At 34.5% G+C, this 12,686-nt stretch overlaps 1 protein-coding gene across 3 annotated transcripts in view; it reads right to left on the minus strand.

Annotated features, from left to right (window-relative positions):
* The window catches only part of TMTC1 (transmembrane O-mannosyltransferase targeting cadherins 1), a 291,956-nt gene that overhangs the window by 18,748 nt on the left and 260,522 nt on the right, over positions 1 to 12,686 (minus strand). For all 3 annotated transcript variants that reach the window (XM_056797671.1, XM_007502836.3, XM_007502837.3), the window contains one exon: positions 1,741 to 1,843. In XM_056797671.1, coding sequence (XP_056653649.1) covers positions 1,741 to 1,843 — 103 coding nt within the window. The remainder of the gene's footprint in view (positions 1 to 1,740; positions 1,844 to 12,686) is intronic.

Genomic DNA, 12,686 nt, shown 5'->3' on the forward strand with positions numbered 1-12,686 from the left:
GGTGTTAGTTGTACTACATACAATATGTAATTTTCTCATGAGAAACTTTTGCAGATATTTTACTGAAGGATAGAGGGAGGGAGAGAGGGAAGGGGAGAGGGAGAAGGAGGGAGAGAGAGGGAGAGAGAAAAAGAGAGAGAGAGAGAGAGGGAGGGAGGGAGGGAGAGAGAGAGAGGAAGGGAGGGAGGGAGGAAGGGGGGAGGGAGGGAGGGAGGAAGGGAGAAGAGAGAGGAGGGGAGAGAGAGAGAGAGAGAGAGAGAGAGAGAGGGGAGGGAGGGAGGGAGGAAGGGAGAAGAGAGAGGAGGGGAGAGAGAGAGAGAGAGAGAGAGAGAGAGAGAGAGAGAGAGAGAGAGAGAGAGAGAGAGAGAGAGAGAGAGAGAGAGGGAGGGAGGGAGGGAGGGAGAGAGAGAGGGAGAGAGAGAGAGAGGCTGGACTACCCCATAATCCTTACTTAGAGGGGCGTGGGCAAATTAGAACATGTATTCAGCAAGAGAAGAAATGACTTAAGGAAACAAAGCTTTGATCTTCTGAGCATATCAGCCTTATTAATCAATACATACCAGTTGCCTAACAAATTGGGGCCAGGCCCCTTCCTCCATTTAGAGCTGGATACCAAATACAGGGGAGAACAGACTTTTATACATTAAATACAATTACTAAAATGAGGCCAATTAATTAAAAGGAAACAATACAGCATTAGGTAATCTGATTTCTAATTGGATGAAAGTTTAGGGACTTTCCAAGTTGGGAGGGGGAAAGCAAACAGGTGCAATTCCCTGAATCCAAGAAAAGCTAGATCCTGTTTTTCCCCAACTATCTGTAAGCAATCTAAGAAACATGGAAACAACAACTGATTGATTGGTGTGGGGCCAGTTTTTTTGATAGGATATACAGGTTGCTTGAGATGTACAATTATGAAAAATCTTAAATCCATCTTAGGATCTGACTGCATTTCTGGTCAACATAATGTAAGGGATTCTAAATAGCAAGTGCAGGTAGTCCAATTTTCCAACCATGTGGGACTAGGTTCAAACAATGCAATAAGGTTTTCTACCAATTCCCACAAATGAATAAGCTTTTCTCACAAAATAGAATTTGGACTAGGTCCATAATTGAACAAAAAGGGAATGGAGCTAGCTACAGAATTGAGTTACAAGATGGATTTCAGTATAGTTCAGTCAATTCTCAGAATTAAGTACTTACTGTCCTAATCCTCTCATTTCCTCTTAGGCACTAATGCACTATTGGTGGAGTTGTGAACTGACCCAACCATTCTGGAGAGCAATTTTGAACTATGTCAAAAGGGCTATAAAACTGTGCATACCCTTTGAATGATTAAGGAATGTCCCAAATTGGAAAGAGAGATATTTAAATTTGTGGTATTTGGACAGAGTGCCATCTTTGAATAGGACTTGGAATAAAAAAAAAAGTTGCTGATTAATTTGTACAAATTTCCTGAGTACAGAAGAATATTTATATTTATACCAGATTTTCTCTAGAAAAATGAGTCTTCAACAGTTCTGGAAGCAGTAACTAGTTAGACAGAATTAAGTAAGGTATTTGACATTTTCTTACATTTGGTGCTAAAGGAAAATCACTTTTCAGAAGGGATGGTCAAGGAAGGACCTAGAGAGAAAGTTATTCCCATCAAGATGAATCCCTCCACAATAAGGTGGAGATAAGACTGAACCTGCTTGCTCTGCCTACAGAAATATCACTATCACATTTAATCTTACTTACCAGCATCTACTAAAAAAACTCCATAGTTGTTGTGTAAGTCAGGACTCTCCGGACAGTTCTTAATTCCAGACTGATAAACTTCCTCAGCTTCCTCAAATAATTCCTTTAAAGGAAAAAAAAAGAGATTTCAAAAACATAAATATTATAATTAAGCTAATCAAAACCCTTTGATAGCCTCTTCCAGGGCTGAGGAAATGAGCCTGGGTTCTTCTCAAAAGTTGTGCTGCTAGAGGACAATGTCTGCCAAATTAGGAAAGTTTCAAACATGAGTTGGGCAAGAGAATGATTTTCTTCCCTGACGAAAGTTCGGAGAGGCTTATCTCTAAAAAACATCACTGCTGGTAAAGATTTTTTGTCCATAGCCACTGATGAAGATCACAGAAAGAGTATTGCATTTGTAATATGAATATGGTGGTTTGATTCTGCTTCTGCCACCTTTTATGTGTATCACTTTGGAAAAATTACAGCTTTTAGTTTTCAGTTTCCTTATGGATAAATTAGGAATCTGAGGTAGGAGCTCTCTTTACCTCTATCTAGATCTATCTATAATGTATTATGGACTAGAGAGAATGGGGCCTATACCTCAAAGAGGAAAAAGTCTTATGAATATTAAATTTAAAAAATTTAAACCCTTACCTTCTATCTTAGAATCTATACTCTTTATTGGTTCCAAGGCACAAGAGTGGTAAGTATTAGGCAAAGGGGGTGAAGTGACTTGCCCAGGGTCACACAGCTAGGAAGTGTCTGAGGCCAGATTTGAACCCAGGACCTTCCATCTTTGGGCCTGACTCTCAATTCACTGAGCCACCCAGCTATCCCCCATATTCAAATATTAATAACAGTTCTTTTTGCAGTAAGAAAGACTACAGGAGATACCCATTAATTGGGGAATGGCCAGACAAATTAAGGGACATGAATGTACTGGAATACTATTGTGTCATAAGAAATAATGAAAGGAACATTTTCAGAGAAACCTGGGAAGACTGATATGAACTTATGCAAAGCAAAGTGAAGAAAACCAGAATAATTTATATATTATTATTATATAAATATATTTGCTATGCAAACAAAATGAAACAAACAAAAACTTTGAAAGCTATAAGATCTCTAACCCTGATTCCAGAGGACTCATAAAGAAGAATGGCATCTACCTTCTGAAAGGGTGCATAATGAGGTTTTTTTTTTGACAGTCAATTTGTCTTTTTTTGACTATGTATATTTATTTTTACAAGGTTTTTTTTCAGGGTATGGGAAGAAAATTTATTTTTGTTAATTAAAATTTTAATTAAAAGATTTCATATGATTTTAGTTTAGCAAATATTACTGAAAAAATCCATTTTTTCCAATTGCATGTAAAATCAACTTTTAACATTGATTCAAAAAAAATTTGAGTTCCAAATTCTTTCTCTTCTTTTCTCCTCTCCCCCATTTCTTGAGAAGGCAGACAATTTGATATGTTATATATGTGAAGTCATGTAAAACATTTCTATATTAGCCATGTTGTGAAAGAAAACACAGACCAAAAACAAAAATAAAAATAAAGTAAAAATCTGCATTCAAACACTACCAGTTCTTTCTCTGGAAAGGGAAAGCATTTTTCATCATAAGTCATTTGGAATTGTCTTGGATCATTGTATTGCTGAGAATAGCTGAGTCACAGTTGATCATCCTTACAATATTGCGGTTACTATGTACAAAGGTTTTACTGGTTCTGCTCTACTTTGTAATTGCAGATTTTTCTGAAAGAATTATGCTTATAATTTTTTATAGCATAATAATATTTTTCATAATCATATACCACAACTTGTTTAGCCATTCCCCATTTGATGGCTATCCCTTCAATTTCCATTTCTTTGCCACCATAAAAAGACTTGCTATAAATATTTTTGCATACGTAGGTCCTTTTCCTTTTTGAAAAAAAAAAAATCTCTTTGGGAAACACATGTAGTAGTGGTATTACTGGGTCAAAGTATATGCTTGGTTTTATAGTCTTTTGGACCTAGTTCTGAATTGCTCTCTATAGTGGTTGGATCAGTTCACAACTCCACCAACAATACATTAGTGTCCCAATTTTGCCACATCCTATCCAATATTGCCACTTCCCTTTTTCTGTCTGCCATATTAGCCAGTCTGATAGGTATGGGGTAGTACCTCAGAGTTGTTTTAGTTTCCATTTTTTAATCCATTGTGATTTAGAGGGTTCTTTTCATATAATTATATATCTTTGATTTCTTTGTCTGAAAACTACCTCTTCATATCCTTTGACCAATTGGAAGAATAATTCTTAGATTCTTATAAGTTTAACTCCATTTTCTATATTTGAATAAATTAAATATATTTGAGCCTTTGTCAGAGAAACTTTCTGTAAATTTCCCTCCAAAACCCAGTTTTCTGCTTTCCTTCCTTTGGTTATATTGATTTTGTTAGTGCAAATCCTTTTTACTTTATCTATTTTATATCCTTTGTTGGTCACAGAGTCTTCCTTTAACCATATATATGATAAATAAAATATTCCATGCTCCCTTAATTTGCTTATGGTATCATTCTTTATGTCTAAATAATTTACCCATTTAGAAGTGACATTTTTATTATGAAATACAAAATAAATCCATATTCGTGTCATTGAAAAAAGAAATACAGTTTGGTAGAATGGAAGGGGTACTGGACTTGGAATCAAGGACTCAGGTTTGAATCTTATTATTAGGGAGTCATTTAATCTCTCTAGCATTTTTCTTATTTATAAAACAAGGCATGTGATTTAATAGTTTGAAGTATTTTAAATGTATTTTTTAAGTTTGGAAAAACTAAATAAAAGTTAGTTTAAAAAATCAAAGGTAATTGATTCCACCTAAATCTATTTCTCTCAAACTGAATCATTTGCCAATATATCAAAGAATAATAAAAATCAAAGAAACTAATACTCCCTCAATAGATGATCAGCTTTAAAAAAATCTGCAGGAATTGGAGAATGGTTATTAATAATACAAATTCAACTATTCAAATATTCAATTGATATTTATTGAGCAACACAAGATATAGGCTCCATTTTAGGAAATAGGTGCTACAGAGAATTTATCAGATACTGAAATAAGAGATAAGAAATTTGATCTTAGAAGGGAGTAACTTCCATATGTCATTTAATCCAATAGTCTCAATTTCAGTTCCTATCATGCACTCAAAGAGAGGGGTATCAATAAGCAGAAATAATTAGCTGAGTTATTTTAAAAAAATTTTCCCTAAAGACTCTAGGATGTAGCTGTGAGCTAGACTGGGGAAGGGAAAGAAACAAGGGAAGCTAGGATCTACAAAATGAATAATCTACTACTGAATGATCATGAATTTATAGCACTCCATAGTACTTAAATTTTTTTTCTGTTGATATCTTTTCCTTTTTGCATTGTCAAAATTTCTTCCACTATCTTTCCTCTTATCCCTTCCTGAGAACCATTCCATATAACAAATAATATTTTTAAAGAGAAAAAAGGGAAAAATAAGAGAGAAATCTAGCAAAACTGATCAAGGCCTCAACCCCCCCCTGAGAATATATACTATGGGGAGGCAGCTGAGTGGCTCAGTGGATTGAGAGCTAGGCCTAGAGATCAGAGGTCCTGAGTTCAAATATGACCTCAGACACTTCCTCCTAGCTCTGTGACTCTGGGCAAGTCACTTAACCCCTATTGCCTAGCCCTTACTGCTCTTCTATCTTGGAACCAATGAATACACAGTACTGATTCTAAGATGGAAGGTAAGGGTTTAAAAAAAAAAAAGAATATATATTATGTTCCACACCTATGGACCTTATAACTACAAAGAAATGTGATGGGTATATTTTCTCATATTACTTCTTTGGGGTCATGTTTGTTCTTTGTAATTTTGCAATATTCATTTTAAAAATCATTTTGTTATTTGGAAACATTTACATAGTTTTGATCACTCTGCCTATTGTTTTCCAAAATGGTTATGCTAATTTACAGCTCCAACAACAATGAACTAGAGTGTCTTTGCATAGCTCCTCCAATATTAGATATTTCTGTCATCTTGCAACTTTGCCAACTTGGTGTGTGTGAGGTAGAAACATGGAATTGTTTTATTTATATATTATTTATTATTGGTGATTTAAATCATTTTTATAGCAATTAATAGTTTACAATTCTTCTTTTGCTAACTTTATGCAACAGAAGATTTTTCATGTATCCTTTGGTCACTTACATATTTGGTCTTTTATCAGCTGTTCTGCTTGGTTTTGATTCTATAAACATTTTGTCCTCAGGGTATTCCCCTGATTCCATTCTCCCTATTATCTTCTTTTTGGGTATTATCTGCCTCCATTAGATTGCAAGTTGTCTTTCTTTTTTGCATTTGTATCATTAACATTTAACCCAGTAGAAGGTGCTTAATACTGTTTAATATAGCCCATTAACTATATTCTGTGGAATTTGATACAAAAGTTATTTTTTCCCATTTGACTTTCTTTCTTAACTTAGATGCATTATTTTGTTTTTACAGAAGCTTTTCCACTTCATATACTGCAAATGACTTATTTTATCTTTTGTATTTGCCTCTATCTCTTAATTGGTTAAGTATATATATTTCCTGACCATAGCTGTGAAATATATATAATCTGCATCTCTTTTCTATGCTACAATCTTTAATATTAAGGTCCTTTATCCATTATGATAGCATTACTTACATTGTGGGGTTGTTGTGAGGATCAAATGAGTTAACAAATTTAAAGTGTCTGCCAAACCTTAAAAGCACTAGGTATTATTCATGTAACTATTTATTATGGAGTATGGTATAAGATATTGTTCTAGGCTCAATTTCTGCCAGAATAATTTGCAGTACCAATATAATTTCTATCTGTGATAAGAGAAAATAAAGTTTTCAAATCTACACTGGCATTTAAAATTTAGAAATATGAAACAAATTTTTATAAATTTAATTTATGGAACTTGTAATAGAAAAATATTCATAGAAGCATAGAATATCAGAGAACCAAGGCTCTAAGAGACAAGGTGCCTTGTCAAGGACACAAGGCAACTTAAACATAGAGAATATAACCCAAGATTCTAATAAATAAAAAATATGGTTGGTAAAAATTGATCTGAGGTAACAGTAATGATTTTTAAGATCACATTAAGGTGTTATTGATGTGAAAGTAAGCAGTTAACACTGTTTAGGAAAATTGTTCTCAAATGTTTTCCATGTTCTAAGTTTTTGCCCACTGACCTTTCCAAAAACCATTTCAAACCAAGTATTTGCACAACAGAACTTATTATCTTTTCCCCAAACTTTACAACTTCCTTTTAATATCCATATTTCTGCCAAGGGCAGAATCATTCTTACAGTGTTTAAGGTTAGCATACTTAGCCATCTTCTACTCTTGCTTCTCACTCACCCTGAAAATCATTTGCCAAATGTTCATTTTACCTCAATTGCTCTTTACATCTGTCCTATTTGTTCCCCAGAATGGTTGGAGCAGTTCACAACTCCACCAATGGTACGTTAGAATAGCTTTTTTCCCCACATTTTCTCCAGCATCCATCATTTTCCTTTTCTGTCACATAAGTCAATTTCATAAGTGTGGGGTGGTACTATAGAGGTTGTTTTAATTTTAATTTTTCTAAACAATGATGATTTAGAGCACCTTTTTTATGTGACTATGAATAGCTCTGAGTTCTTCTAAAAACTGCCTGTTCTTATCCTCTCAACATTTATCAATTGAAGAATTGGCTCTGATTTTTGTAAATTTGAATCTATTCCCTATATATTTGAGAAATGAGTGTCCTTTATTGGAGAAACTTGCAGTAAATATTTTTCCTCATTTCCTGGTTTCCTTCTAATTTTGGTTGCACTGGTTTTGTTTGTGCCTTTAATAATGTGGATGCTTTGCCATTTAGTTTTTTCTTCCTTCCTTCTTTCCTTCCTTCCTTCTTTCCTTTCTTCCTTCCTTCCTTCCTTCCTTCCTTCCTTCCTTCCTTCCTTCCTTCCTTCCTTCCTTCCTTCCTTCCTTCCTTCCTTCCTTCCTTCCTTCCTTCCTTCCTTCCTTCCTTCCTTCCTTCCTTCTTCCTTCCTTCCTTTCTTTCTTTCTGAAAAATGTAGTTTCCCTGATTTTCACTTTTAGTTAAGTCTGTTTTTGATTGTTTTGTCTGAGATCATGATTACTACCTTTACCTAGATTCTGTTCCAATCTCTTATTTTAACTCCTTGTGTGTGTGTGTGTGTGTGTGTATGTGTGTGTGTGTGTGTGTTTTGTTTCCAATGTGTTTCATGTAAATGTATTGACGTATTTTGGTTTTTAATCCATTCATCTATCCACTTCCATTTTATGTATGACTTCACATTTGCCATTATGATTACTGTGTGTTTCCCTCCATCCTTTTTACTTCAGTTTCTGTCTCTCTTTTTACCCCATCCTTCCTCAAAAGTGTTTTGCTTCTGACCACTTCCTCCCTTAATCTATCCTTCCTTTTATTATCCTTTTCCTTACTCTTATCCCCTTCCCTCCTATTTCCCTGCTAGATAAAAGATTTTTTAAATCAAATTGTGTTTCTCTGTGTGTACATGTGTCTGTATTTTCCTCCACTTTGAATAAATTTCAAGGAGAGTGAGGTTTAAGCATTGCCCTCTTTGCCCTTTCATTGTTAAAGCTTTTCCTTGCACTCCTTCTTTATATTAGATAATTTCCCTAATTCTTCCTTTCCCTTCCCCTTTCTTCTAGGGCATTCCTTTTCCTCACTCTTTCATTTAGAAAAAAAATTCATCCTTATATAATTGACACACTCCATGCCCCCTGCCTACTTAGATTCTTTCTAGTTGCCATAATAATGATAAAGTTCCTAGGACTTATGTGTGTCATCTTACCACGCTGTAATGTAAATAGTTGATCTTTACTGTGTCCCTTTTGATTACTCTTTCATGTTTGCTTTTTATGCTTCTCTTGAATCTTGCATTTGAATGCCAGATTTTCAATTCATCTCTGTCTTTTCATCAGGAATGCTTGAAAATCATTTAAAAAGATTAAATATACATTTTTCTTCCCTAAAGGATTATTCTCAAGTTTGCTGTGTAGATTATTGGATGTAATTTTAGCTTGTTTGCCTTCCAGAATATCATATTACAAATGGTTTATGATATTTGAATTGTTCCTTTTTGACTGCTTACAATGTTTTCTCCTTTATCTTGAAACTCTGAAATTTGTCCTGGGGTTTTTCATTTTGGGATCTCTTTCAAGAGGAGATTGGTGGATTATTTCCATTTCTATTTTAACAACTGGGTATTAGGATATAGGGACAGTTTTCCTTCATAAGTTCTTGAAATATGAAGTCAAGGTTCTTTTTCTTTTATCCTGGCTTTCAGGTAGTCCAAATTTTTTTTAAATTAAATTAAATTTGCTATCATGCAAAACATACTTCCATGGCTTTGGAACTCTTAAATTTAGCCATAATATTCCTGGAAATTGTCATTTGAAGATTTAGTGTAGCCTCTTGAGGGTTATGTTCCCCTCTCACCCCAGTGAACCAGATGCTCTTTGCCTACCTTTCTATCCTGGAATGTCTCTGGGATGAGCTCCCAAAACGGCTGCTGTTGCTGCTTCTAAAGTCTGTAATGGTGTTGTTACCTTGTGCACTCCAGGCTGGCCCCAATCTGGTGTCACAGACCTCTCCTGTCAACCTCCTAAATCTACTTGGGCTGCAAAAATGTCTCACTCTGAATTTTTTGTTGACTATGCTACTCCAGAATTCAATTTGACACATTAATTTGAAGTAGTATGAAGGAGAATTTGGGGAGAATTTGGCTGGGTTGCTGCCTCTACTCCACCACCTTCATTCCACCCTATGTGTATCCTTTCCATCCTCTGGCTAAGTAAGCATCCTTTTTTAAAAGTTATCTAATAGTTCACAAATGTCTTTCCCTCCTTTCATAATATGGTATTTACATTGGTTATGCCTCCTAAGACACTGTCTACTGTCTTTTCTAATATCTCTAGGCTCAATACTATCATGCTTTTCTTATGACTTTGTACCTGTCTTACTTAGTCACAGTGTTTTAGAATTATAGCACCTGAAAGATGGAAACTGATAGCTGAAAGGGTTTCTAATAGACCAATTAATCAATCAATATGCATTGTTCATGCACCTCCTAAGTGCCAAAAGATCTGCTAGGTATTAAGGGTACAAAAACAAAAATGTCAACAGTCCTCGACACCAAGGAACTTAAAATCTAGCAAAAGTTGGTATAAACATATATAGGTATATAAAAATAAATACAAGATAGCTTTGAGGTTTTTTTCTGGGTTAACCACTAATAATTAGAGGGAGGAACAATGCTAAATATTAGTTTTTGTGATTACTGCTTTATAGTACAGTTTGAAATCTGCTACTTTTAGGCCAACTTCCCACTTTAAAAAAATTATTTTCTTTGCCATTCTTGATCATTTTTTTATGGGAATCTTTTTTCTAGCTACATAAAATAATGCTTTGGTGATTCTTCTTAAACCTTTATATTTTTTCTTGGAATCAGTACTAAGTAAGCAGTAAGGGCCAGGCAATTGGGGTAAATGACTTGCCCAGGTTCACCTAGCTAGGAAGTATCTGAGGCCAGATTTAATCATGAGACTTCTTGTCTCCTGGCCTGGCTCTCTAGCCACTTCCCTGCTTTGGTAGTTTGATTGGTAGAACACTGGATATGTAAGTTTATTTAGGTAGTATTGTCATTTTGATTACATAAGCATTGCTTAACGTTAGTAATTAATATTATGTCAATTACTTAAGACTTTTAAAAAAGAATAGTTGTGCTGTTATTCATATAATTCCTGTATATTTATAAAATCTGTAGTTATTTTGAAAAAGATTTTTCTTTTTTTTTTTGTTGTTGCCAGATTGTGTTTGTAATCTACAGCCAGGCCACTAATTTATGTGGCTTTGTTTAAGCAGCTAAGTGGCATAGTAGATCGGCAGGAAGCCCTGAGTTCCAATCCAGTCTTAGACACTTACTTGCTGTGACTTTGGATAGGCCACTTAATCTCTGTCTTTCTCAGTTTCCTTAATTGTAAAATACAGATAATAACATTGCTTACCTCTCAAGGTGGTTGTGAGAATCAAATGAGATAACTGTCATAGCTAGTAATACAAGGAAAATATTTTTTAATTTGTGGTGATATTTGAATTCTTTATGTTATACCTGTTCTAATAAAAGCCTTTAGTTTTTTCTCTATTACATATTCTCTATTACATATAATGGCTCTATGTTTTAAATAGCTACTATTTACCATAACAATAAAATGTAATTATATACCAAGGGTTTTGAAGTTTTTTTCCAGAATTGAACCAACTCTGAATACCTGGTATAAAATCAATCTGGTTATGGTGTGCTATTGTTAAAAATATGTTGCTGTCCCCTATGTCAAAGCATAGGAACAGGTAGTTCTCAGATAAATTAAAGCTCTTTAGTGTCATGCAAAAATGCTCTGGATCACTTTTAACTAGAGAAATGAAAATTAAAACAACTTTGAAGAATTATCCCACACTTATCAGATTGGCTGTTATGACAAAAAAAGAAAAAGACAAAACTTGGGGAGGATGCAGGAAAATTGAGATACTAATGTACAGGGAGGGGAATTGTGATTCAACCATTCTGAAGAGCATTTTGGACCTATGCCCAAAGGGCTATAAAACAGTATAATATCCTTTGACCCAGCAATCCTATTACTAGGTTTGTATCTCAAAGAGATTAAAAAAAAGGAAAAAACCAAAAAGGGGAAGGACCTGTTGGTACAAAAATATTTAAAACAACTCTTTTTGTGGGGGCAAAGAATTGAAAAGGGAGGGTATACCCATTGTAAGGATGATATTAGAAAATAAGTATTATTTTATTAGTTTTAGGGATAAGAAGTAGAGTGGCTGGCTTGAGAAAAGAACTGGAGTTTGAAGCAAAGCTGAAAGAGCATGTTGATTTCAGATGTTGACAGTTATAACCATTTTTTCTGTGTCAATTACTCTCTCTAGCAGTTGGCAGAGACACACACTCAGAGACCCTGTCTCACAGGACTGGAGTAGGTAACATCTTGGCCTCTCTCGATGTCTGAGGGAAAATACCTGAAGGAGCTCAATGTTTTCCTTTCCTAACTTGGGAAACACTATTAAATATCTATTGCAGTTTTATAGATTGTTTAACTCTGAGAAGACCAAAGAAAAACCTGGTCTTTGGTTTGGACTCTGAGTCTGTTAAGACTCAGTCCTAACTTGATTCTTGTTGAGACTCAACCAGCTAGCGTTTGATATTTTATAATTTGAAGGTGAGGTTAAAAATTATAAGAATAATAGTGGTAGTTTTATTTAGATAGTATAAATTTGGGTTACTCAAATCAGGGAGGAGTAGTGTAGCCTGTGAAACACAGGAGAAGTGGTTCCTTGCAGAGCCAGGGAGTTTATTTGGGTGGGTTTAGAATCTCTTAGAATTAGAAATCCTTTATTATCCTTAAATATTTCAATAAATATTTTTATTTTTATAATAACAGTCTCTTTAGCATCCTTATGCCTGGCCCTGAAGGGAAATTCACATTTGAGCTTCACTTCATCACTGAAGATACTTTTGATTACATCTATCAAAAGTATCCAAAGTTTTGAACCTGTATTGGTGAGTTTTTCATCTATATTTTTATGTACCTCGCCATCATCATTTATTTTTACACCATCAATTAAGGAATGCCTGAATAAATTATAGTAAATCATTTTTAATGAAATACTATTGTGTTGTAATGAAAGACAAGAAGGAAAAGCTAAAAAAACCTGAAAAGACTTATGTGAACTAAAGCAGAGTGAAGTAAGCAGAACTAGGAGAACATTGTACTCAGTGACAACAATGCTATACGATGAATAACTGTAAATAATCTAGTGATACTCAATAAAACAGTAATCCAAAACAAACCCAAAGCACCCATGATA

This window comes from Monodelphis domestica, chromosome 5, assembly GCF_027887165.1.
Source record: "Monodelphis domestica isolate mMonDom1 chromosome 5, mMonDom1.pri, whole genome shotgun sequence".
NCBI classification, from domain to species: Eukaryota; Metazoa; Chordata; class Mammalia; order Didelphimorphia; family Didelphidae; genus Monodelphis; species Monodelphis domestica.